Here is a 27,241-nt window from a genome sequence, read left to right as displayed (position 1 = left end):
GAAAGTCTACCTTGGCAAGAATATTTTCCTCAGTCACCTGGTCAGAGTTAATGCATAAGTGACACTTTTTGCTCATACAGTTTCAGAAATTTATTAATCACATACTAAAATGATATTTTGATTTTTGAACAGCTTTGAATTCTACTTTTTTTCCCCCAAGGTGAAATCAGAATGATGCAGATGTGGAAATGAACAAACAAGACATTAGAACCTTCCTCCGAAGTAAATTCTCCTGCTAACTTGTTCCCTTTGGAAGATGTAGGGATGGCCTTTAGAGACAAGAAAGCAGCAGCATCCTGACTGTGGTGCTGTATCTCGTTCCTTTCTCCTTCATACCTAGAATTGCAGTTCAACCACTAGGCAGAGAAACACAAGAACCATTCGGTGTTAGCATCATACACACTCCAGGCTGACTGCTTTCCCAGTCCTCAGCACCATCTTGAGAGAGGAAGGAATAAAACCTCTTTTACCAGACCTGTGGCCCTATAACCTACCCACTGAATACTGAAACAAACATCACTATGCTCTGTGTGTGTGTGTGTGTGTGTGTGTGTGTGTGTGTGTAGATCAGAAGTTGACGTAAGATTTCTTCTTCAGTCATTCTCTACCTTATCTTTTTAATCGTATGTGTATAGTGTTTTGCTCGCATGTGCACCTGGTGCTCATAGGGGCCAGAAAAGAGCATCAGATGCCCTGAAACTGGAGTTATAGATAGTTATGAAGTACTGTGCCAGGAACCAAACCTAGGTTCTCTGGAAGATCAGCCACGGTGCTTTTAACCAGAGTCTTCCCGCCAGCCCCTTCACCTTATTTTTGTAGTCTCTCCCTGAACTGGTACCTCACCCATTCAGCTGTCCAGAAAACTTGAGACATCCTCCTATCCCTACCTCCCCAGTACTAGGATTGGGGAGGGGGAGCATCCTACTAAGTCAAGCTTTGTATGTGATTGTTGGAGGTTCAGACCCAGGTCTTCATGCGTGCGCAGCATGAACTTACAAAGAATGTCATCTCTTCAGCCTCTTCACCAACACTTTTAGCTCAAACACTCTCCTTTGCAAGAGAATGTTCATTTAGTCTAAGGAATGGGCTTGGCCTCCATTGATTGCACCACCGGAAATCATTCAGGTCCATTCCTATATGGGCTGCAGCGTCTGAGTTAGTTATGAAATTGGTTGAGGCTTTCTGTTCTTCTGTACCTTGGGTTGAGAAAGGTGCAGTCACTGGATGCCCACCTTACCCCTTCTGAAACATGGACCCAGACTCAGACAAAGGCTTCAAACAGCAGAGCTTAAGAAGTTAGAGCCTTTAGTGATTCTGTGTATGACAGGCTCTTATTGTCAGTGACTGGTTGGCTCACTTCCCAACTCAGAAGACAGATTTTCCGTTGATAAAAGTCTACTTTAAGATAAAATGTGATATCTTTCTCATCCATAGAATCAAACAGGAAATATGGCTAGCTCCTGAAGTTTTCTAAAGCTCCTAACTTTTCTCCAGTACATGTCAATGGATGACTTTGTTTCCATCAACACTGTACGAGCTTACACAGTCAGAGTGAAGATCCAAGTGAGCTCCTTTTGGCTTCCACACGCCAGGTTCATTCACATGCTTCCACCGTATGCTTACTGCTGCAGACTTTAGAGCTACGAGTCTTCTAGAATCATAGCCATGGGGCTGAGGGGGTGACTCTGCTGGTAGACTTCTTGGGTTCTCATCCTGCTTTCAGTCCCCCAACTGCAGGATGCTTCTGAACACAGCCAGCACTTAGGTCCTTGAGAGACTCTTTGTAGGTAGAAAAGCCACTGCTACATTTGGGTGTCGTCTGTTTCATCAACTTCTGACAAGACAAAGTTAGGGTTGTCATAGCCTCTCTTCATCCTGGCCCTGGCATCTTTCTCATTATAGAGGCACATGGCACAATGAGGGGTCTCCACTTCCACCGTCTTACCAAAGTTATGGAAATCCACTCGGTATTTCCCTTCCTTGGTCTTGGATACGATGGGAACAAAACGGTAACCCCAAAGCACCTCTTCTGGGATGTATGATGTGCGGACTTGGCAGGTTGCACTGGTGGATTCTACTGTGCCATCTAAAAAGACAACCAACTCGAAGTCCTGTTGGGAAAGAGTTTCTGCCGCCATGTGGAAGAAAGGGCTGTTGTGGTCAATAATGTGGTAGATTGTCAGTGGGGAAATGAAGAACAAATTTTCATTGCCAGCATCAACTACAAAGTTTATATTGGTCTGATCCAAAATAATGGTCTCTCCTTCAGGTGTGATGGTAGTCTTCAGAAGCTTACCATATATGTGACTGCCAATCAGAAGGCTTTTCCTAAGATTTGCTACTCGGATGAGGAGACAGAGCTTCCCCCCACGTTTGCTGATCACCGCATTCTTGCTGAATGTAATGGTCTTTGCACGTTTTTTGGGTCTAGAGATCTTGGCTAATATGGCACCACACATGAAAGAATTGATGATCACTCCAAGAATAGACTGGAAGATAAGCAGAAAAATGGCAGTGGCACACTGTTCTGTCACAAACCTGAATCCGTAACCTATGGTCACTTGGGTCTCTAGAGAAAACAGAAAGGCTGATGTCATGCCATTAATGTTCTCCACACAAGGAGTACGGTTGTCAGGTGGGTAGAACTCTGGGAGATCCTTATGAACATAGGCTACGACATACCACAGGAGACCAAAGAGAAACCAACTCCCCAAGAAGGCTGTGATGAACACGGTCATTTTGTACCTCCATTTCAGGTCAAGTACAGTTGTCCAGATATCCACAAAGAATATAAACCTCGACTGTGCATCTACATTGCCAAACTCGATGTTACACCTTCCATCTTTGGAGACCAACCTTGCTCGTTGCCGAGAACGCCCAAATATGTGAGTGACAAACCATCTTCGAAGATGTTTGAACATCCTTTCTGTCAGTGCCCTGATCTGAAAACACATTAGAGAGGTTGGTAAGATTATAGTTGTCACCGTGGTAAAGTAAGTGAGTCATGTACAGAACCAAATACCTCTGAAAAGAAAAATTCTAAATTATCAGGCTTGTTAATCATTTACACAAACCAAGTCATTTGTTCTGGATGCCAGAATAAACCATACATAGCCTCTATGTCACATAGAAAATGGGAAAGACACCAAGTGGAAAGTTACTAACAGACAATATGTTCAAGAATTTCCTGACTGCAGTCTGTCCCACAGGACCTTAAAAGTGGAGTGACCCATTATAACCTGTGCTTTTATTTATTGGATATTATTGTGCAAATCATGTCTGTGTTAAAATCTAACCTGCTGCTATACAATAATTTTTGTAATATTGTAAACCTGGAGGACTTTTCATATTTTTGTGGTATATAAGAATAAGTAACTGAATAAGAAAACTCATCATTATATCAGTGTATCAATATATCCACTAAATTGTCTTGTTTGCTGCTATCAAGGGGTATTCCGATTCAGTTCAGGTCTTCTTTTGTAAATGAAGACACTAAGACTCAACAAGTTTTAGTGACTTCTCCAAAGACATAGACCCAACCCACGGCTGGAAGTGGCACACCAACTCACTACCTTCATTCTGGACCAATTCTAGTCATTCTTTGGTTCATTTCTCAAATACCCTGTCCTAAAAGTGTGCATCTCTAGAACACTTGAAGACAGGACTGGTTAAATCCCTCTTGATTGTCTTCAGCAGAGCTCACAGCCTACCAGGTGATCTCAGAGGCTCTGTCTGAGGACTCTACATACCTGCTTCTACTCATTCACCATGGTCTGCCAAGATTCCTAACAGACATAGAATGAGGGTGGTCATCGATATTCCATACTATCAAGCCGATGCACGTTGACTTCAACTGATGTTCTATGGAGGCGGGACCATGTTTAATCTAGTTCCTCGATCCCACCTCCGAGTTCAGACTGGGTGCTTGCCGCTCTCTCCATCAGTGTGATGGGATAGCACATGGTAACAGAATGTAGCCCTCCAGAACAAGATCACCAGTTTCTTATCAAAGACAGCACAGGTGGGTGTGTGTGTGTGTGTGTGTGTGTGTGTGTGTGAGAGAGAGAGAGAGAGAGAGAGAGAGAGAGAGAGAGAGAGATTTCCAGCAAAACGGTGTTGGGGCTTTCCCCTAAACAACTAACAACAGTGAAACTCAAGGGTCTTAAGCCTAGAATACCTCTTCCTCTGCCTCACCCAACCCCTAAAAAATCAAGGTGTGTCCATTGTGGTTAACACTGTCTTTGTGGTATTTTTTCATTAAATGCAAAGATATTTTTAAAAATAGACCTCAAAATCCCCCTTCAGAAATGTGTTTGCTCATAAGAAGTAGGAAGCGAAACCAGCTTAGTGACACATTTTAAACAAAAGTGATAGCCCTCAGCACCTTATTCCTGGCCTTCACCCAGGTAAACATACACAGTGGCCGCACGAAGTGGAAGCTGGGAGAAGAAACCACAGCCATGGCAGTGTGTTAAACTGTGAAGGCCAGGCTCTAAATATAAGAACAAGAGTTATCAAGAGAGCCAAACAAGCCCTGCACAAGAGAGCCAAACAAGCCCAAGAGAGCTCTGTCCATTCCGCTCTGATCTCAAGTGCCTAAGAGTCAGACTAGAGGATAGCCCCAAGTGGGGCACAGAGGCCAAAGACTTCTTCCCCAGCTACTTCCGTCCACTGCATATGCACCAAGGAGCAGCCTGACACATATTCGATGGTGACAGATACTCCTGGCCAGGCATAAGGAAGCTCCTCATTGGTTGTCTTTCACCATTACCAATTCTAAGGCCAGCATTCTCCATGGAAGCCACACACTCTTCATCACACATTACAACTCAAGATGACTTCTGAAACATTAATTTCCGAGCGTTTCCCGCCCTCCACCCTCCACCCTCCTCCGCCCTGCTAAAGTTTGCTTCACTTTGAAGGTGAAGGGTGTTTCTGTAAAGCGAAGGCATGTCCTCAGGAAGTTTGGGTTCTCCATTACTGTGTTAGCAAAATAAAACATTCACTTCCTGGCCTTGCAAATGGCAAAGCAGGAGCAGGCAGGGGCCCACAGTGCCTTCCCTAGATGGTCTGCACTTACCAGCACTCTGCACATACACCTCCGATCTGAAGCATCCATGCTGGGCAAAGCAAGTGAGTGGTGCTGTTCAGTTTTGTCTGTGCAAAGGCCGACTTCTTTGAGGCCCACCTTAATGAATCTTAAGCCTCACAATGATGCTTGCTTGCATTAGCTTTCAATGGTTAACTCAAGAGTGGAGTTGTGTGGTTTAAACCAACACAAGTGGTTGTTCTCAGACCAAGTCTGCAGTTAGGCATATATATATATTTTTTCACACCTCACATGGCTTGAATACCGTCATGCTAAGACATGACAAACCACCAGCTGAGGTCCTGGGCAGCAGACATGGATTGGATGCCAGCATGGCCCCCCTTTTCTTTGCCACGCTCTATAGCTCACTTCCTGTTCTCCTAAGTCATGCCAAATAACTTTTGGCTTAGAAACAACTAGTTATCATCAATCTCCCAGTCAATTTTCTGACCCATACTGAATACTAACCTTTCCAAGTGATCACAGAGATACAGGTGGATAGAGAGTCAGAGATGGGGACATGTTTGCAAGACAAGAATAAGATCACACCAGGAAGAAACGAGATACCACATTAATCTCCCTATACAACAGCCACTGTTATATAAGAACTGTGAGATATTATTGTGAAGCTTAATCTGGAAAAACTGGATTTTACTGGGGGGTGAGCTTTACACATATGGGATTAGCCTATGATGTTGATTTGTTTGTTGAACGAGTGAGCAGAACTAAGATAGGCCAGTGAAACAGGTAAATCCATCCACTAACCAAACCCATCAGTCACAGTGTAGATCTGCTATTATGCAGATCCCACTTCGCTTGACTGGGCCATTTAATGTAACCACAGACAGAGCCGATGTGCATTTATGAGCCACTGGGCAACTAGAGACTATCATTGGTGTCTTAGGTTATGTAATGTGCCCCAGCGTTTAGGTTCCTTTCTATTGAAATCAGTAAATCTTAATAGCAAGCAAAGGGCTTCACATTAGCTAATATTTACCCAGGTATCCTTGGTGGCTGGCAAAACAAGTGTATTATATTATTGTGGTGTGTTCATTACTCCCTAGCCTCCTTATCCTGTAAATAGGACATTTGCAGAAAACAAGACTTGGCCCTGCATCATTGGCTGTCTGCTTCTTTCTTAGGATTTGAAAGATAAACACAACTCTTCCTCTACTCAAGGGGCTCATAGTCAAATGGGGAAGCGAGTTGAGTATGTTGGAACCCACTGTGGCTGTGTAACCCCCAAAAACGACTTCCCTACACGATTTCTCATTAGCTATGCATCTGACCACTGAGGATATGCTTCAGCCAATTGCATATGCCTTTCTATATATGTATAGTAACATGTTCATCTCTCATTCATCCATGATGATGTGTTGACACTACTGTGTATATCAGCCACTGCGCTAGACATCACAGAAGCGACCACACAGACACCATCCTTGCCTGACCACACGGACACCATCCTTGACAGCCTACTGCTCCCAGCTAGGCTAGGGGAGATGAACAGATGAGACCATAAGTGAACAGACAAAGAGAACTGTCACTGTACCCTCCAGGGACAATTGAAACTTTTGTCCTATTGAGAACAGAAAAGTAACACAGAAAGCAGACCCTAAAGATGTGTCAGAGCCAACAGGTAGCAAGAATCCACAAATGAGTTGTGATAAGTCAATAGATAGATGTGTGTGTAAACGTTGAGAGCTGGCGGTTACCCATACTGCCATCAGCTCCTCCTGCAGGAAAGCCATCCTAGGAGGGGCATTCCTGTGTACTGCAATCACTAGCCTGCATTTAATCGTATGTGTGGCCCAGGCAGGAGTAACAAAGGGGAAAAACAAGCTCATGGGAGCAGAAAGATCCAGCGGAATAAGTACTAGAGTCCCAAAGGAGCTTGGTAGAGCCTAGGGCTAGAAAGTCAGGCAGGAGCCAAACTCAGTGCCGGGGAGCCGTTTCTGCCTTTGCTAGAGACCCACAGGATAAGCTCGTCTGAGAAGGACACCCCTCCTATGAGAGCTCCAGGGACAGTTCATACTTCTAAATCAGCCCTGAACACCACGGTATAAACGGCCTTGAAGGCAAATGTGTCTTCCTTCAGAATCTCCTTGATGCTGTAAAAAAAAAACCACACTCTTCATTTGCACGCAGCCTCCACTCCGGCAAACTGGCTCTTCTCAAGCCTACGATCCCTGCTAATAAGAACCTACGTGCAGAGGCTGTTCTGAGGCACCCACCCAAGCACGCTTGGAGCTGAGGTTGCCTACTGCAGGTATCACTCCCCCTCTTTCCCAGCTCTGGCTGCTCAGTGGCAGAAAGCAAGGAAGCTCAATGTCTGTATTACTCATGAGTTTGAACAGTGCCTTCTAACTAAAAATTTTCCACAGCTCCTACACAAGCGTGAGGATATCTCTGGGAGTTATGTTTTCACGGTAAGAGTAGGAAACGTGAGCTAGGGTGGCCCAGACGCAGATAGCAAATGCTTTTCTCTAGTCCCCTGGTAACTCTGATGCAGAGGAACTTCAAGTGTCTATGAAATTATTCTGTCTGGTCTCAGTCCGAGAATCAATTGATAATCAGCAAATGTCCTCGGATCTTCTGCAGTAATATATCCCCGAGCATCTAGTGCATCCTCTCTTGTGTCTTAATCAAAAGACTTGAGCACATGCTCTGCTTATTGACCACCTATGAAGTGCCATGATTGGAACAAAGAAGGAACGACTTGGCAGCTGCACCCAGAGTCACTAGGTAATTGTCATGCACTAATGTGTCTCAAGCTTCACCTCTTGAGCCCACCTTTGCTAAACAGAAAACACACACACACACACACACGCACGCACACACACATGAGCCTCTGTAGAGGACTTCCTCTTTTCTGTGAAAATCAGCTGAAAATGTCTGAAAACAGTCCCCCAGACGGATCTGCAAACCTACAGGGCCTGTGGAACCTCCAATTCTCTGGTTTCCTGTGCAGCCTCTAGACTGTCCCAAGGCCACAGAGTTGCAGACCTGTGGTTAGGCGTGTTAGAACTTACCTCTGATGTCCTTGTCTAAATTGAGCATCTAGTTCAGTGGTTCCCAACCTTCCTAGTGTTGCACACCTTTAATATAGTTCCTCATGTGCCGTGACCCCCAACCATAAAATTATTTCATTGCCACTTCATAATTATAATTTTGCTACTACTATGAATCGTAATCCTATTGTGAATATCTGATATACAGGATATGATAAGCAACTCTCCAAAGCAGTCAAGACCCACAGGTTACAAACCGCTGCTCTAGTTCATTTAGAAAGGTTAGTTGGATTTAGTCCTTCCCATCCTTACATCCTAGGTATGTAACAGGGCATCTGAGCTCCATGCCTTTGCCAGGCTAAACTGGGTAGTGCATGGGGAAATATGACACTGTTGAGGGCTAAGTGTGCTTCATGATGTCTCCCCCAGGAAACCAGAGTAGCCTATTCAGCATGTGTAAACGCAGCATAGTCCTTCCTGGGTCCCTCTCTCCTTCTTAAGGGAGTTTGGGAACAAGCTAGAAAGAGCCATCTGGTCTGGTGTCATCAGTGCCTTGACAGGCACACAGTGCTCTGCATGTGTCTCGGAGCCATCTCTTTGCAGCCCATTATCTGTATGAGTTGGTGCATTTTGCAAGGGAAGCAAAACATAAGAAGATAGGAGACCTGAGACAAGATTGTTTCCAGAGCAGGCAATGATTAGATGCAATTTGGCAAAGCAGAAGTGTTCCAGCTTGTGTCCACAGGCATGGACTTGAACTCTGGCAGGACCATTCAGGTGAGCCAAGAAAGTCACTCTGCTTTTCAAAGCCTTAGTTTCCTCATCTGTGAGCTGGCTCTAATGTTATCCTTCCAAATGCCCTACAGTAGAATACTCAATGTCCCTAGTGCATGCAGCAAACAGTGGCAATGGATATTCATGGTTCACAAACTAAAACAGTACACCAGCTTAGTCAAATAGCACTGGCTCTCACCGCCATGGACTACCACATGGTCAAACAGTAACTACACCAAAGGAAAAAAGGCTGGGGAAAGGGGCAGAAAAAAAAGGTTCCAACCACGTGTGTGTGTGTGTGTGTGTGTGTGTGTGTGTGTGTGTGTGTGTGTGACTGGTGCTGGCTTCAGAGCCCACTTTCTGATAGGAAGGGAAAGTTTAGGAGAGGCAAAGATTATTTCAGGAGAGATTGATCAATAATAAAGGCAGAAGCCTCTTACCAGAGAAGAGAGAATGGGCTAGAGGGAGGGAACAACCCTTACCAGGGTTGATCTGAGGTCTGGTACCTGGGCACAATGCTGATCTTCTCAGCCACAGAAGCTAACTAGAATGTAACCAGCACCACTGCTGTGTACACTTGTTCTCTGAATAGGCGGCCTCTTGCATGGTACCCACAATCAGGTTTTGATGGACAAACAGTGTCGCAAATATCATTGACACAAGCACTCTGCTCACCATAGGTCTGAGGGGTAGGGGTGCTTGCTATGTAAGGATAAAGGACTTGAGTTCAAATCCTTAGGGCCCATATTAAAAAGCCAGGCATGTAACCCAGTCACCCGAAGGTTTCAGGGTGGAGATACATGAGCTACAAATGGTGAAAACGGACACTCCTGGCTGCTTGCTGGCAGAAGTCACATGTGCAAGCGCTACTCTGCATTGGTTTGCTTTGCGATGAAGACGTGAATAATCAAAAAAGCTACCAAATGCTACACCAAAGGCCATGGCGATGATGTAAAGTCTGCAGGTTCAGATTTATGATGCTGTCTACATAACTGGTTTGGAGGGGGGGGGTCATTGTGTATCCTGAGAGAATCGCAGCTCTCACAAGCAGAGAAAGACCTCTGCTTTGGCTCTCAGTGAGAGACACAGGAGTGCTATCACTCCTTTTGATAAGCCAGGCTGGGAGCAGACAGAGCTGCACGCAGGGAAGATGTCTGTGAGGTGAGGTATTACCAGGCTTTAGTGGAAGCACATGTTTGCTGTGGGATTAGAAGGCATCGCTCTGGATGCTGGGAAGTTCTCCTGTGTGGCTGGCTTCCCAGCAGATTTTCTAGTGCACCTCATAACTGTTTCTTAGGATCCTTTGGAAATGGTGGCATGCCACAACTATGCAAAGAAGGACACAGTGCCTGCTTTATCCAGAGGGGTTTTTATTGTTTTGTTTTGTTTATAAGTAGCAATCACCCAGGGTCTATGAAGACAGCAGCATAGAATAGAACTCTGAGGGGGATGGAAACTCAAAAGCACACAGTGAAGCTCCCAAGACTTCTCTAAGCAATCTTCCTCCTCCTCTTCTTTCTCCTCCTTCTCCTCCTTCTCCCTCTTCCTCCTCCTCCTTTTTCTCATCTTTCTCCTTTCTCCTCTTCCTCCATCTTCTCTTCCCTCCCTTCCTCTCTCCCTCCCTCCCTTCCTCCGTCCCTCCCTCCCTCCCTCCCGTCCTTCCTTCCTTCCTTCCTTTCTTCTTTTCTTCTTGTTTTTTTCAAGACAGGATTTCTCCATAGAATCCTGGTTGTCCTGGAACTCACTTCTGTAGACCAAGCTGCTCTTGAACTCAGAGATCCATCTGCCTCTGCTGGAATTAAAGGAGATCTCCACCAATGCTCTACACAATCTTCACTTTTAAGGCCATGAGCACAGTGCTTTACCAAGAGAAAACTTGGCTTTATTACCTGTGAGTAGGCTGAGCCTGAGTTGGCAGGGAAGAAAGCTAAAAAAATGGAGACTTGGGCCCCAAAATGGATGAAGAGAAAGCACCCTACCCTTGAAAAGTGAGAGTGTGAGAAGGGTGGTAATAAAAGGCCTCAGGGTGCCTCTCTGTCCTGCAGGAGGCACTGCTGCATGTTGTGTGTACAGTGCCCCCTGGAGTACAACATAAGTAGTGCTTCTCTGATAGGGACATCTTGGGCATAGGGACTTAGGGACATCCAAAGCCAAGACCAAATGCAAAAGTCCCTTACCTGTATCCTTACATTTAGATTTCATAATAGTTCTGCGATCCTGAGAACTGAGGTCCAGGGAAGTTAAGCAGCTTGCACAAGGTCACAAAGCAGAAAAACAAGCTTAAAGATTAGAAGAATCTTTGTTTTTAAGCCCCATAGCACACTCAGAACAGCTGTGATTAGCAAGAGAAGACAAACATGCTTTCAATACCTGCACGCTCTGGGTAGAAATGGCAGCTTGGCTCAAGTCACTTTGCTTTGTGTGAGAAATCACTCAAATGGTGAGAGCTAGTAAGAGGTCAAGAGGGAACATCTGACAAGCACAGAGAGAAAGGGTTTCTGTCAAGAAAGAGTCTATACAGCAGCACCAAGAAGAGAATAGGAGGATTTGGGGTTGGGGGTCCTGTGGGGAAGGCACAGGGCACAGTGGTTTGGGTTGGAGTGTCTCTGGTACCACAAGCTCAATGTCCTACTTAATGTCCTAGACAGCTCAGAAATGGTCGGAGTGCCAGTGGAAGTAGGAGGTAGCTGTGGATGCAGATGAAGACTTTATGCCATCAAAATCTCTGCTTCCTTCTACAGGTTGCATGACAGGAACAGGCCAAGGCCTGCAGCTGGAGGAATGGTGTCCTCCATTTGTAGATGCCAATAGATACCTACAGGGTTTCTGTACCTCCATCAGGCAGGAGTTCACTCTGATGGTGACAGCTAAGGTAGAAGGCTGGGGACTCCCTACACACACTCCACCTCAACGGATGGGTGAACCTGCTGGTGACACCGAGCTGAGCCCACTGTACTGGCCAATGTAGCAGAGGACACTGCCTTGGCTGTGGAGTCAGTGCTAAGTCATGCCTAGGCACGAGAATGAGACTTGGTGGCACAAAAGCAGACACACACAGGTGGCAATCCATCCCTGTTGTGCTCCTACAATGGAAGTCAAACAAATGCCCTCTTAAAATCTTTCTCACGGGCTCTCTCCTCTGCTGGGGATAACTGATGGATGCTCTACCTCCATCATCCCCTCACACACACCTGACTTCTTGGCCTCAACTTCACTGTCACTCCTGGCAACCCTGAAATGTCAGCTTGACCATGCCTTTCCCCTATGATATGTGACTGTACCCTTTTCATGTGTTGAGCAGTCACTTTGGCATACATTTACTCTGCGCCGGTTGTTTGAGGGCATTAACCCCACATCTGTCCTCTGTGTTGTCCTTAACGCCCAATTACCCCAGCTTGGCAGAGCAGGAAGCATAGCCAGGATCATCTTCCATGGAAATAAGTAGCTCCAGGAAATTACAGAGGACTCGCAAAGCTTGATCCTCAAAAAATACAAGGTAGCAATGTCAGATCGTGGGCTCTGGAGAGGTAACCCTTAGTCTCTGCGGAACTTGGGTGGGCAGGTGAGTGTGTCACAGAGTCTGCCTGAAGTTCTTCTGAGACATAACCTTGTTCAGCTCCCTGGTGACCTGGGTGTCCAAAGATCACTCAAGTTACTTGCCTTTATCTGAAGAGGAGTGATGCTTCTCAGAGTCCGGTAGGGACGAACCTTGTGTCCCCATCAGACCTACCTGCCTCTGTGTTTGGTTAGAGGACAAGCATCCAGTGAAGAAGACACCTAGGAATGCCCAGCACACAAAATCACTGTCTAGAGACATGGGACAGTTCTCTACAGAATCCTGGGTACGATCCTAAGTAGATGGGCCGGGCCAGACCCCTCCTTCTACATCCAGAAGAACTCACTCTGCCTCTCATGAAATTAACTCAAATTCTCAGACTTGGTCTCAGTCCAGGTCTTCCCGAGAGTATCTGTCCTAACAGCAAATTCTGGTTCCTAATAAATTTAGGATTTAAAATTAAATTAACACAATTATCCTGAGGCTTTTTCTGGTCTGCTGGTCTCTTGATTCCTCTTCCTATTAAGCAGAGAACCCCCTACAACGGAGGTGTCTGAGTATATAACCTTACACCGAAACCAGTGTACATTCTCAGCAGGCAGTATAGGGGCAGAGACTGTGGAGAAGTCCTATTACACACCCAGGAGGGTATTAGATGTTTAAAGGAATCCTAGAGTGGATTATGTTATAAAGTGAAGAACAATTTTTTTACAAGCCAAATAATCACCAAGCACTCATGCATCCCATAGTTGTGTGCGCCTGGGTGGAGGCTGTTATTCTGGAAACTGGACACATCTGTAATGACACTACTCTTAAATTTCACATGTCAAGCCACCCACCTCAAATGGCATGGCAATTTCATGAAAGAATTTAAATGTTTGTGAAAACGTGTATTTATTACGTGCGCACAAACCCTGTTATTAGTCTGACCCTTCTGGTTCTTTGTGGTTTGGGTTCTATTACATCAACTCAGTCCTTTCAGCCCAGAAATAAATGAATTCCATGTGGGCGAGAGCCCCAAACACTGTCTGCAACAAGAACTATGCATTGCTTTAAAGAAAACATATAGAACTGCAAGCCTTGACGTATCTGAGAAGGGTAACCATCCACTAAGGCCTGGAGAGGATGAAGAGGGAAACCCATATCCATGTCCTGCATCCATGGACAATGACTGGCTCAGCTCAACTTGATGCACATATGAAGTTGGAGGCCTTTTGTGTTTGGGGGGGGGACCTTTCTGGTCCCATATTCTAGCTGATGTTTTCTATTTACCTGTCCCTGTCCCATCGAATCCCCAGAGCAGAATGTGACAAGTAGGTTTGAGGTTTTGAATCTAAACGTAGTCATTTCTTTGCTTGAACACTGGGTGCTGTACAACCACTGAGCAGGTCTCCTTCTTGAGCTGAATGAGGACATTCAGACATACCATATGGTCAGACAGAGCTGCAACAGCCCTGGGGCTAGGAAGCAATGGAACCTAAGCCTACCTTACCGAGTCCTGCCACTCCTGAAGGAATAGAAGGAATGGAAGGCACAGACCCAGGGACACCATTGTCTGCACTGCCTTTCACTCCGGGCTCCTGAGAGCCCTGTCAAGGGTGCACTTCATGGAGCTTCCTGAAGGGTAAAGAGAAGGACACAGCTTGAGGTAGCCCATGGAATAGCTGAGGACCAGTCTTCCTGTAGCTTCTATTGCTGTGCCCCAGGGAGCTTTCAGAGGTCAATGATTACCCATTTGGGCTTGAGCTCTGCCAAGCCATCAGAGTTACATTAATGGGGAGGCACGACATCTACCCTTCCACATCAAGGCGCTTTCTGGGAAAGCCCTGGGGCTAGAAGGAAGTGGAGCTGGTAGTCTCTGTGACCTGTGTAGTTGTGTACCACCAAGCTGTTCTCCGTGCATGCCCAGTTCATATCTTTGGGGCTCTTCTTTTGGGTAACTGGAATGACCTCCTCCTTGCTACAGGCAGAACCCACATTGGAAGACCTCTCAGGATGGTAACACTGTCGCAGAGCCTTCCCACCCCATTCCTTCTGACTACAGAACTTTTCATACATTCTTCACCTACTCTGTGTCTGTCATTGAAGTGAGAAAGACGAGCACAGGGAACATCTCCCCAGGACTCTCGGACAAACCCAGGCTGGCAAACAACCCACTGCAGTCCCAGCTCCAGAGAGACCAGCAGGCAGCAGCTGACGCAAATTCACCCATGCCTTTCCCCGCTCTCCAGGTAGTGACCTGGAAAAGGTGAAGGAAGTTGCCCTGCCTTTCCTCCTATTCGTCCTTCTATCCTGATCAGGATGAATGGGAATGAGAATGGCCTAGGTCTCAAACCTCACTGGGCTGCAATTGTTTCTCAAATTGGCTTTATTATGACAAGGAATAAATGAAATATAGCCATATCCTACACAAACACTTGGCCCAGATGTTTATAGCAGCTTTATTCATTACAACTTAAACGGTGAAGCAACCCTACCTGTCTTTTCACTTATCAGTAATACAATGTGGCACACCTATAGAATGGGCCCTAAGAATCAGTCCTAAGAAGGAAGAGCTGTCTACTATATGTGCACTGCATGTCTATACTACAGCACGGATGAATCTTGACAGTATTACACTACTCTAAGGGGGCCAGATATTCTATAATCTTCTTTCCAGACATGTTTGCAATACTCAAGACTGCACAGAAAGAAAATTAGGCAAGTTGCTGCCCATATATTGAAATGACTGCTAATAGTTCTCTAAAGGTAGAAAAAAAAAGGTTTTTATATTGATTGTGGTGATCATTGAGTAGCTTTGTAAATGTATTATTCAAAATAACTCCTTAAGAACACTTCTGATAGTGGGATTGTAGAACGGGAGTTATATCCTGCTAAAGCTGAAAGCAAATACTATGTGTTTGCCACTTAGTAGGGGGTACAGCAAACTTCTTCCCACCCTCACCCAGCTTCCATTTCTTCAGATACTTGATGGGACCTCAGGTGACCCTGACATCACCACCACCAAATGGTTACTTGATCCCAGAGTACAGAAAGAAGAAAGCCTCGCTCTGGGCACAGTCCTTTCTATGCAGATAGATGCTCCCTGGCTGTAGAGGCAATTCTTCTCTGGTCTGTGTTCTCCCAGGCATGGGGGGAGGAAGTATCAGGTACAGCAGAAGTGGAGTCCTAGGTCTCCATCAGGCTACACTGGATGAATTATGATCTAGAATTTCAGCTCCAAGTGCTAGACTGCTACACCCAGGGCTGTTAGCTGGGGCTTCAGCTCCCACTAGCATACCAGGCAAGCCTCATGAGGCCCTGACCAGACCATAGAGGATGGGAGGATGGTCTCATGGATTTGGCCTGCTCACTGCCCTGAATGTAGGCTTGCCACACCCTACCCCACACATCATCATCTCCGGTTCTTTCTCTTTGTCTTTCTGCTCTTCGCCACTTAGTACTTCCACGATTTCCAGCTTTTTATTCTTTGCCTGCAGCTCTTGTTTTCTGGAGTTAGTATCACTAATTTTTTATTCCTAGTCAGTACCAACTCAAAGACAACCCAAGAGTCCACACAACCATTTAGAACCAGTCCTTGCAACTGGAGAGACCGTTCAGCATTAAAAGGCTGACTATGCTTCCAGAGGACCTGAGTTTGATTTCCAGCACCTACATAGAAGCTTAAAACCACTTCTGGTCTCAGGAACACATGCGCATAAGCAAAATACCTATATACACCAAATAATAAAATAGTTTATAGAAAATTTAAAAAAATAGAACAGAATGCTGTGTAGTTCCATAGTTCCACCACTCCATCCCCTCCCCTGCTGCCCACTTCCACCCCACAGAACCCCAGGAGAGAAACCAAACTGTGGCTGGTGATAGGCTCTTGCTGCTGCAGAGGGTAGTATCTGACAGAGGGATGGAACGGAGTGCAGACTCGGGAGCTAGACAGCCGATGACAGGATCTCAGACCTTCTAGAAGTTGGCCCCTTGAACATAAGCAGGGCTGATGTTTTTGCATGCTTCCTGAAGAGTGTCATTATCAAGAGTAGTAATGCATGGGAGTGGGGGACACACCTCAGTGTTCAGTAGGCAACCTTTTAAGAGAACCCTTGAGCAGGGCATGGTGGCGCATGCCTTTAATTCCAGCACTCAGGAGTCAGAAGCAAATGGATCTCTGTGAGTTCTAGGGCAGCTGGGTCTACAGAATGAGTTCCAGGATATTTGAGGCTACATAGAAAGACCCTGTCATAAGAAAACCAAACCAAATAAACCAAGAAGAATCGTCACCTGGATTGACACAAATCACAATAACCTGGATGATGACACCCGGTCAAATCTAGGTCCTCTGGATACACGAATGTGTGATGCTTTGGGGGAGAAACTTAAAGACAGGCTATGACAATCTGAGCCCTAAACTAACCCAGTCCACCTGCTGAGCAAGTACAGACTCCCTCCAGACTCTGGCCTTAAAACAGGTGGCCAGGTTCAAGTCAGGCTTGAACTCCAGCTCTGCCATCCTCTGAGGTGTGATCAGGCAGCCCATCTGGGGGTTCCCAGGGCTCATTTCCCACGTCTAACCTATTAGGACTAAGGGAAGGGAGAGGAGGGGAATTGCCAAGCAGTTTTGCATCCCCTCCCTCCCTCCCTCCCTCCCTCCCTCCCTCCCTCCCTCCCTCCCTCCCTCCCTCCCTTCCTCCCTTCCTCCCTCCCTCCCTTGCTCCCTTCAGCCTGCACCAATGTTCCATGATTTCCTCACTCAGGCATCCAGCAGCATCGAACTAAAGTCCCGATGTGTTCACTGCTCTGGCTCGTCCCGGTAACAGACTTGCCTCACCATCCTCTTAGATTCTTAGATTCTTGCTCTCTCTATTCTACCCTCATGTTCTCTGGCCTCTCCAAGCTTTGACATAGAATACTACTGGCTCTGTTCTCTTTTAAACTTTTTTAAACTTTTAAATCCTTGATATGTTCATAAATGCTAAAAATGAGCAGGTCTTTGGTAATGAAGATAATTAAATGAAGGTAATTAGAATGAAGGTAATTAGAGAGATTACCGAAGCCCCATAGGTGATGTTGGGTACGAAGTAGTGCTAGCACGCAAGCCTTCACACACGTGGCACACCAGTCCACTGACTTCCATTGACTTACTCATTCAACAGGCATTTGTAGACAGTATGCACTCCTTCAGTCTTAATGCTGATCACAACTTGGGCCTCAGACCCTTCAGGAACCAGATAGCCAGGAATTTAGTTGCAGCTGAGCACAGCTGTCAATCACTCACACTATTTCTAGAGGTTTTCCTGCTTCACTAGGGAGCCTTAGCAAGGTGGGACCAAGCAGAACAACCAAGAAAAAAACTCTCCTGACTAGCCGAGGAATACAAAGGAGAAGCACATACTGAAACATAGGGAGATAGCAGCTAAGTGAGCCAGAAACACTCCACCATATTTTATTGACAGTTAATCTGCTAGCATGATATATTCTTCTGGCTACAGCTAGGGTGTGTTGAATTGACAATGAGTAAAAATATGGGAAAGAGGTATTTTAGAGTCCTTTGAAGATGAGAAGAAACTGGATGCATTAAACTGCTGGAAAATCCTGACTGTTCCATGAACCTCTCTTGGATCTAGTTTAGCCTCAGAGTAATTTGGGGACAGATCAGAAGAATGATATTTACGGGTCTTAATTTATCTAAGGCACGCTCCATGCTAAGCTCAAGGATTGCAACTGCCCCATAGCACTGCATGGTTAGCTGTGGTTACAGCTATTATCCCTGGGTAGACAGGATGACACCAGAGACTACAAAGGACAAGTGAATGAATGGCATTCACAGAGTCAGGAAACTGGGGACTAGCCTATGGTACTCAACAGCTATGATCTGGGTCATGATGTAATGATTGGGTGAGTAATTAAATGTATCCCTTAAATGTCTCCCTCCCTAGCTCCCTCACACAGACCTGAAGGCTGGCAGTACATTCTCTGCAGGTGGCCCTCTCACACATGACTAAAGGCCCACTGTAGCATTGGCATTGGAGACTTGATCCCTCCTTGGCAGGACATCACTGCAGGAGGAAGGAGAAGGCACTTGGCGAGTGACTTCCTATGTTGCACAAGAAACTGAGCTTAGTAGTAATCATTCCTTCAGGCCTCACTGTGATGACCATAATATATATGTATGTATGCTCAACTCTGTTTAACACGGGAGGGATCTGAGGTTTAGTGGGTGACTGCTGCTGATTAGGTCACTCACTGGGGACCTAACCTAGGCCTTGCATCATGCCTAACACTACTCTGTAGTTAAGCTCCAAGTCATCCCACCTACCCCACTGCCCACACCCCACCACTGCCACTCCCCCTGCCTCCCAGAGAGGTTAAATAGCTCCTATGAGGCAGAGGATGGAATCTTAAAACTCAACCTAGTGTCCAAATACAAGTTCCTTCGGTATTTGACCAATAAGATAAGTGAATTCTAACACCCACAGTAGAGTCTGGGAGGCAGGGAAACCTGAGGAAGACTGGTCCTTCACATCTCCTGTCTTCCTTTCCCAGGCTCTGGTGCCTTCCCTGCTTTCACTGGATGCCTGTCATATGCAGGGAACCCTGCTGAGAACTGGGAGAGAGCATCCATGGTCTGGTGTTTGTGGAGGAAGACAGAACTGGACAGATAATAAAAATGACCCCAATAAACACTATGATGATAAATTGTGAGAAGGACTAAGGAATACACATTAACTAGAAGTGGCTCTGAGAAGGCCAGTAATGGGGCATGGCATTTGCCTGTGTGCATTTCCCCCAGGAAAGGAGCCAGTGGGAGATCTCAAGTCACACCCATGAGGCTGTAAGTAATTCTGTATGCCTCTTGTTCTTTCTCTCCTCCTCCTTCTCCTCCTCCTCACCACCATCAACATCATCCTGTTCACCACCACCACCACCATCATCATCATCACCACCACCACATCACCATCATTATTATCCTGTCTCCTTTGTTCTACCTCTAGATTCTAGTTCTAGGATACAGAATTTGCTTTAGTGGGATATCAGGGACTAGAGAGGCAGAGACAGGTGAATCTTAGTGAGTTCAAGGACAACCTGGTCTATATAGAGAAGTCCAGACCAACCAAGAATACATAGAGAGAGCAACCATCCTCCATATTATAAAAAGGGGGGGGGAGTATACAGACAATGTAGTGTCTCTTCTCCCTATACATCTCTTGTAGTGTTATACTCTCACCTTAGGGAATACACAGGAACTGCTGTGGGTGCTAACAGGTATCTGGAGTCTATTGGACATCATGTGCCCATTTAAACTATTTTTTCCAAAACCAATTAAAGTTCTTATAATAATATTTGCATCATTTTTAAGAAAGCTCATAATTTTGTGAGATTTGTCAAAAACTCTATATTTTAGGATCATTTGAAAAAATAGGTAAGTCCTGTTCTATTGAAGATCTGGAACAGAGAATGGTTGTTGTATCCAACAGCACTCAGTTTCCCCAACCAGCTCTTGAAGGGGATAGGTGCAGGCAGGATGGGCTACAGTACCACTAAATATGTCTAGATGTGGTGTACCGGGTTTTTACTTCTGGAGGTGGCAAGATTATCAAAGGGTTCAGTTATCTTGATTTAATAGGAGAATAATCTGAGGAGGGGGCATTGTCAATGACTGGGGCCATCTTATTAAAAGACAGTGAGGATTTCTGGGTTAGTTTTACAACTAAGGGCATAAGTGGGGACCTTTTCTACAGATGATGAAAACAGGTACAATAGGTAGCTTAGAACAGTTGCTAGCCATTTACCAGAAAAGTCCTGTTGTAAGGCAACTTGAGGATCAGTGTTCTCTTATTCTGGCTCTGTGCTTTCAGTCCATCAAGCATGTGGTTTAGTCATGTGGGACCACATTTAAAAAAAAAATTTCCACCTTAAGGTTGCGGATCAATTCTGTTTTAATTATAAAGGATCCAACTGATCTGAATGGATAGAAAGTGAAGAGGAGTTTGCCTCAAAGAAAAACCAAAGACCAAACTGTGAGGCCTTTGTCTGCACTCCTGAGTTGGGATCCACACACTGCCTGGCAATCTACAATAACATGTACAGCTGATTCAGGAGTCATTTTTGGGCGAAATGAGGCCCAAAATCTTGATGGAAGTTGAGGCAACACACTCTCCCCAAATCCGGAGAAGCCTGTAGTCATCAAGACAAGAACCCTCTGGTCATCCTGACGAACAAGGACCAAGCTTTGTCTTTGTGTCTTCGAAAAGAAAGGGTATGAGCTCCTCTCATAGGCACGGCTCTCATTTCCTTTCTCTAAATATCAGGAATGATCTAGACAAAACCCAGAGAGAGGCCTATATTTTGGCACAGTGTATCATAGAAAAATCATTAAGTTCCCTTTAGAACACACTAAAATATGTTAGGTAATATTAAGTAAAAATGTTTCAAAACCATACAAGTCCACACCATGAAGGTCTGGTATTAAGTTACAGAAAAAACACTGACTTTGTCAGCAGGTGTTAGAAACAGCCAGAAAACACTGAAGGGGCACAGCTTAGCCACTCCTTTTTGAAAAAAAGACACCTGAGTTAGATCAGCATGCAGACACCAGGAAACAAGGTACATTTGGAGCAAGAACTGATGACCGAAGGAATGCCATAACTTAGGGAAATAGAAAAGATCCTGTAGCCAGGTACAGAAGTGCATGCACAGAGGGGAGCTGTAGGCAGAAAGAACGGCCTCTGCCCAAGAGAGGGGAGTCCAGGCCTTGCCACCAAAGAAAGACAAGGAAAATCCAATGTAACCAGGCAAAAACTCCAAAGATGTCCACAGGACCTCATTCTGCACCATTTGGCTCCCCGTCCTTATATTCCATCAGATGAATTTAAAAGACACTCAAGTGTGGTGTGTAGGACACAGACTTTATTTCAGGTGGTGGCAGAAAAAAACCAGAGTTTAACCAAGTAAAGCACCCCCAAGAGAGTGAGCCATGGTGGAAGTGGCCACTGCTCAGATTTACATTAGAAAGTAGTCTTTATACTCCATTGAGTGTGTTGGGCAGCTTCCTGTGGGGTGGGCTTTTCTAGGTGATTGACAGGAAAGGAACAAAAGTAGGTGATGTTTCGAGGGAACCGTTGGAATTTCACACCTGAACCCTAGATAAAGTTAGAGCTCAGAGTCCACTCTTCGAATCAGCAGTCAGTTCTGTCCATAGGCTTCAACAAATCCTTCAAGCTCCACTAAGTAGCTTAAATCTTTAGGGGATAATTGTGATGCTTCTATTTCTAGTCTTACCAGGGAAACAAGGGGTGTGGGGTGAGTCCATCCTCAATGTCTCCCAGGTCTGTGAGTAGCTAGCTAGCTGCCTAACATTGGCAGCCCTCATACCTGACACCCTGTCTGGGTTTCCAATGAGAGAGAAAGTTTCACGGAGCAGAACTGACTTCACACCTTACTCAGGCCAGCAGGGCATGGCTGCCTGGGGGTCTTCTAGCATAATCTTAGGGCATTGCCTGTACCTTACCTCTGAGCACAACTCAAACTCTTTACTCCATGCATAATTGCCGGTAGCTCAAGCCCTCAATAACATCAGAATAAAAGGTTGACTGTGCAGATAAACTTGAGGCTGGATCCTCTTATCTCTCTGAATATCTCATCACTGGACTGGACTCCATGGGTCCAAATTTTATGCACATTTTTTTCCATGAGACACTAGTAACAGTCATTCACATTTGCCAAGTTCACTCTTCAAGGACAAATGGCTGATCTGGAAAGAGCCAGAAAACTCCCAAGAATTTAATCAAGGGCAACGAACCATGAGATTTCCCTTAGGGGCAGTCACCTGAGAGAACTTTACTTGCCCTAATTCTGAAAAAAAAAAAAAAAAAAAAAAAAAAAACCATACTAACCTGTTGCTTTCAAGTGGTGTTCAGTGCATATTTAAATCATCTCCTTGAGGACCAGACGGCACACTGATATACACCGATAAACACAATTTCTGAATCTGAGCCAAAAACATGGTGTCAGTGCAATCAGAGGAGAATTCAGAATCTTTTTCTTGTGGCCTGTGAGCAAGTTACTACCATACTGTGGGTCTTTCGTCTCTTCTTCCGTGCAATGGATAGCCTGGGTTCAAAGATTTAAGGCAGTGTTTTTGAGCTGCTTGTGACAGGATGCAGCCAGAGCATTCACAGGCGTTTTGGGGAGCAAGTGAGTGAGGCTCCGTGTTTTGGGCTTGTCAGTACTTCTGAGGTTGCCTGTCACGCATCATTCCTGGGCTCTTGCTGTTATTTCTAAGGTGTCTATTATTTTTAATTCCTTGTGTCCATGTATATGTGTGTCTTTGTGTAGGTCTGTCTACATGAGTCCAGGTGTCCCTGGAGCCCAGGGGCTAGATCCCCCTGGGACTGGAGTTACAGGCAATTGTGAGTCATCCTGTTGGATTCTGGGAACCAAACTTAGCATCTCTAACAAAAGTGGCACATGCTCATATCACTGAGCCCTCCCTCCTGCTCATTGATGCTACCTCTTTACAGAGCTTCTGGAATTCTGCAGATCAGTCTTGCTCCCCTTCTCATATGCTGGAAGATCCTAACAAGGCCGTGGGAGGACTCAGATACTGCCTCTAATTTCCTTCTGTCATCGGCACATTACAGCTAGCTCAGGCTCTTCTGGGCTGGAAAGTGGAATCCACGCCAGGACTCCCATGACCTAAGTCAACTTTCGACTCCTGTTGACATTTCCAAGACTTCCGCACGGCTCGTCTCCTCTATTCTTTTTTTTTTTCCTTTGAAGGTTTTGCTTGTTCATATTCCATTTTGTTTTTCCAGGGTCCACACCCTGCTTTTTCACTCTCATTGTCCATTACCCAGAAAGCCATTCTTTGGCCTTTCAGAGCAGAGCTAGCGTTCGTGAATCATGCATGTTCTGGGAGGCAGAACAGACTAGTAGGATCCTCCCTTGACTTCCCACAGTCTGTGCTACCTCTTCTCAACCCATCAGGAGGGGATGATCTTATCTGAAAAGACAGATCTAGGCCTAGATGTGAGGGTGGAAGAAAAGCAGGAAAGTACAAGCTTCCTTCCTTAAAGGCCTAGCTAGGTTTGTCTTGTCTTAGATGTTACAAAAGTTAAACTAGAGTCACTTTGGGTTTCTGTCAGGACCTTAAGGGTCAGTTTAGTTTGAGGAACAATGTCCTGAAGTATCTGGCTTCACAGCTGCTGTCTAAAGTAGGCCAGCACTTAGAGCCAAGATCTCTGGATTTCCTGACTGTACTGTGGAGCCTTACCAAGCATTTCAAAGCCAGTGACCCCCACCTGAAAGGGCACAGGATAAGGGATGAATGGGGGTACTGGGGTTCCATAGAACTCAGATATGAATCCCAGCTCTGCACATACCAGGGTTTGACCCAGTGCTTCCCAAACAGGGTACTCTGAAGATATCATGGGTCGCAAATGTTGATCTGTGTGGCTTAGAAGGTTAGTGAGGACCTGAGGGAGTCGGCTTAACAGCCTCGTCTCCGTACACAGCAGACCGTGCCAACACCATCAAGCTCCATGCCCCCAAGCAGGAAAAGCTCAAGAGATATTACCTCAGCCTCCTTTGACCACGATGCTGAGGGGACCTAAGCAGCATCATTCCTGGGAGGAAGAAGTGCTTGGAACACTCACTTGGTTGGAGTAGGTAGGTTTAGTAACAGAAGAGCCTCTATCATTCAGCAATTGTGCTGTGCGTCCTGGCATTGTCTCAACCTCAGACTGTTGCATTAACTCACTGCTGTGTCCTACAGTGCCACCGAGGGATTAGTCCTCTGAAGCCAAACTGACTCTACATCCACCACAATGCCTCACTTCAGCCTGAAGCGCCCAGGAGAAAAGAGACCGGCTACAACTTCTCCCCAGACAACTGCGCATTTCAGAGATGCGGATAAGACAAGAGGCACCTATCTGCAAGGTGAGTCCACTGCCCAACATGTCTCTCACTTCATCTCTCTGAAGCTGCAGCCCAGGTGGAGGTATGAAGATTAAGTGGAAGGAAAATGCTCGTTGCCATTCAAAGCCTGATGTTTCATCCTTGCCAGGTCTCCAGCTTTCCTTCTTCCCTGTCCCCTGCTCGAGCCGGTCAGCAGCTAGATCTCAAGGATTCAACCCCTCAGGGGCCTCTTTCCCAGGCCACCTTGCACTCAGTCTTCTTTCCACAAACAGACTAAGCTCTTAACCTATCACCTCTTGTGAGGCCTTCTGTCCCACAAACCCCGTGGCTTCTCTTGTCTTATATTACACATCCACTCTCACCCCCACCCTGCTACCACTGGCTTAATGCACCCTGCATGTATCATGCCTACATGCCTTTGTGAACAATATTTTCCTATTCTGGAATATTCTTTCTCATGCCCCGATCAGGTACCATCCTATCTACCTAAGGCTTTTAGGATAATGCTATTTTTGAAGTCTTCTATTAACAAAGTACAGCATGCTTCACCCGCACTCGGCCATGATTCCGCGAGTGCCCGGCTCTGTGGAAACCCCAGGCCACACACACCACACAATGAGCCTAGACTGGAAATGCCAGGCCACCACACCAATACTGCCATGACATGCATTTATCTGGCCACGCAGTGTTGTCCCAGGACCTAGCATGGTTCCCAGAACATTCTAAGTTTGCTTATTGCACACTTGTGGGAACACATAGGAAGATGTAAAGGACAGCAGGCATAATGTTAATGAGTGTAAGAACAAAGGAAAGACACGTGTCATCGAAAGCATGCTTGATTATAGAGAAAGAGAACTCCAGTGTGGGTTCCGGGAGGATCAAAGTGCTGGGACATAGAAGTCATCCCAGAGAAAGTTCTGGAAAGAGAGCTTGGGAAGCCATCTGTCCATGGAAATCCTTAAGCAGAGAAAAGCAAAACATGTGAGTCACAGCTGGGTCTGCGGGAAGTCACCAGGCCAAGAAAAGGCCCAAGATAGATTTGTAACCTAGTACCAGAAACACCTGGCGGAGCAAAGGCAAGGGACATGCATGGGGGACTCCGATTCATCTCTCCAGAGCAGGGCATGTGTGGCCGTGCTGAGCAGCTCACACGGTGACTGCTTTTAAGAGTCAGACAAAGCAAACCAAAAGCCACCAACAGCATCAGAAGTCCAAGACTCTGTCATGAGCAATTTGTGCTCTCTGCTTCTTTACAAGTTCAATCTTCAGCCTGAAAGGACTTGATCACTTCCTTGTGTAGAAGGAAACCCATCTCCATGAAATGAGTGTCGGAGAAAAGAAAATGGGAGGGAAAAAAAAAAAAAAAACTTGGAACGACTGCTATTTCCCCAGATAATCCTATCTCATTGTGACTTGAAAAGCAGCAGTTGATTGACCAGTGGGAACACGTTCACATAAAATATCAAGTAGAACAGAGAAGAGGGCCAATGAGGAACCCCAACACCTCGGTACTGGGCACTTCTCTAGCACTGACGTGTCTGGAAAACCCTTGCCTACCTTCACTTCCTTCCATACTCACTGTGTTCTGTTCTAAGAGTTGTAAGTTGCCCTTTGCCTAAATGTTGATTATAGACGGCCACCTTCTTTTGGGTAGCTATGAACAGAATCTGTTAGAGACAGATATTTGGAGAAGGAGCCCCATGCCTGTCAGAGTGTAGAGAACCAGTTGGCATCGTTACCACCCAGAACATTTGTCAGAACAATATTTAGGGAGCAGAACAGATAACGACAGATCTAAATGCCTGCAGTGGAAATGGTACAAAAGGCCACCAAGTGTTACGTAGGGAAACCGAGCACTTGCCTGAGACAAGATGTCATAGAGCTTGTAACTTGCCTTGGCTACACTAGACTTCAATAGCACCTTTATCCTCTGCCTTTCAAGGCAGAGAAGGTCTGAGGGAGGTTCTACTATTAAACAAGATGCTGCTTTCAGGGTGCTCAGAGGCAGCCCCATGCTCATCCTGCAGCCAAGAGAAGACATTGCACTGGAGTGATGCAATCAAGCTCACACAGGCTTCCAGCCTCGGAGCTGTGAAGTGGCCGAGGGTAGGCAGAATGTGTAATCCTTCTACTAATCCACCTGCAACCAGCAGATCCCAGGCGAGAGGTGATTTAAAACCACACTCTTATCCCTCGGGTGGGGAGGGACAAATCTGTCTCGGTTACAGGTAGGGAAAAAAGGAGGCTAAGCTTGCATGAGAATTAACTAGTATTTCAACAGAAGGGCAATGAGATGTGTGTCCTCTTACCTCATGGATTGCTGGGGTAAACGTGGAGACAAACGTTCATTTTCTTGGTCCCCAAGAGAGCAGTCAGGTGCTTGATGTGAGAAAGTCCCTTGCACCTTTGATTCGAGAGTTTGGATGCCCCAGCTAAAGGTGCCCAGTACCTTGGGTTTTATGTCTGTGGGTCAGCTTTGACTGGCTCCTGACTCATCTATATGCAGCAGTTCTCAAAGAACATGGTTTACTTTATAACCGGATCCAACAAGAGTAGGCGTGGCCTTAAATGATTGAGATACACCGAAGGTGTTAGGCTGCCAAGATAATTAAGAGAGACTGGTTTATAGAGCCAGGGCTTGGAACCAGAGGAAGGCCTTCTTGTGTGATAGTGTCCATATCACATAAGTGAATATACAAGGTCCAGAATCACTCAGTGTCCTAGGAGGTTGGGCTAACCTGACCTTCCAATGGTCCTTCTTCATCACTATGGGTATAAAGCAATGTTGGTCTTTATAGCACTTTATAGCACAGACTCTTAAGGAGATCGATCAGTAGGGTTGAGACCCTATCCACCAACTTCTGCCCCAGGCAAGTAACCTAGTGCTGCCTGACCTAAGAA

The 27,241-nt window shown here is 45.8% G+C and overlaps 1 protein-coding gene and 1 long non-coding RNA gene across 5 annotated transcripts in view; one reads left to right on the top strand and one right to left on the bottom strand.

Moving 5' to 3' along the window:
* The window catches only part of Gm31755, a 41,627-nt gene that overhangs the window by 12,491 nt on the left and 1,895 nt on the right, over positions 1-27,241 (top strand). For 2 of the 3 annotated variants that reach the window (XR_379222.3, XR_379221.3), the window contains exons 1-2: positions 23,861-24,091; positions 24,198-24,361. This is a non-coding gene — a long non-coding RNA (predicted gene, 31755). Of the gene's footprint in view, positions 1-23,860; positions 24,092-24,197; positions 24,362-27,241 lie in introns of those variants that run through there. The other variant, XR_379223.4, reaches the window with a different exon arrangement.
* Kcnj1 (potassium inwardly-rectifying channel, subfamily J, member 1) lies at positions 66-26,845 on the bottom strand. 2 transcript variants are annotated; one of them, NM_019659.3, is made up of 2 exons: positions 26,650-26,845; positions 66-2,942 (listed from the first exon to the last, which is right to left on the bottom strand). In NM_019659.3, exon 2 carries the CDS (start codon positions 2,919-2,921, stop codon positions 1,803-1,805), a length of 1,119 nt encoding a protein of 372 aa, NP_062633.1. In that variant the 5' UTR covers positions 2,922-2,942; positions 26,650-26,845; the 3' UTR covers positions 66-1,802. The 2 variants fall into 2 exon arrangements, with proteins under 2 accessions (NP_062633.1, NP_001161826.1); NM_001168354.1 differs by lacking the exon at positions 26,650-26,845 and adding an exon at positions 5,081-5,278.

This window comes from Mus musculus, chromosome 9 (genome assembly GCF_000001635.26).
Source record: "Mus musculus strain C57BL/6J chromosome 9, GRCm38.p6 C57BL/6J".
NCBI lineage: Eukaryota > Metazoa > Chordata > Mammalia > Rodentia > Muridae > Mus > Mus musculus.
Note: the sequence above shows the minus strand (reverse complement) of the source record. Positions and strands in the feature narration are given on the sequence as shown.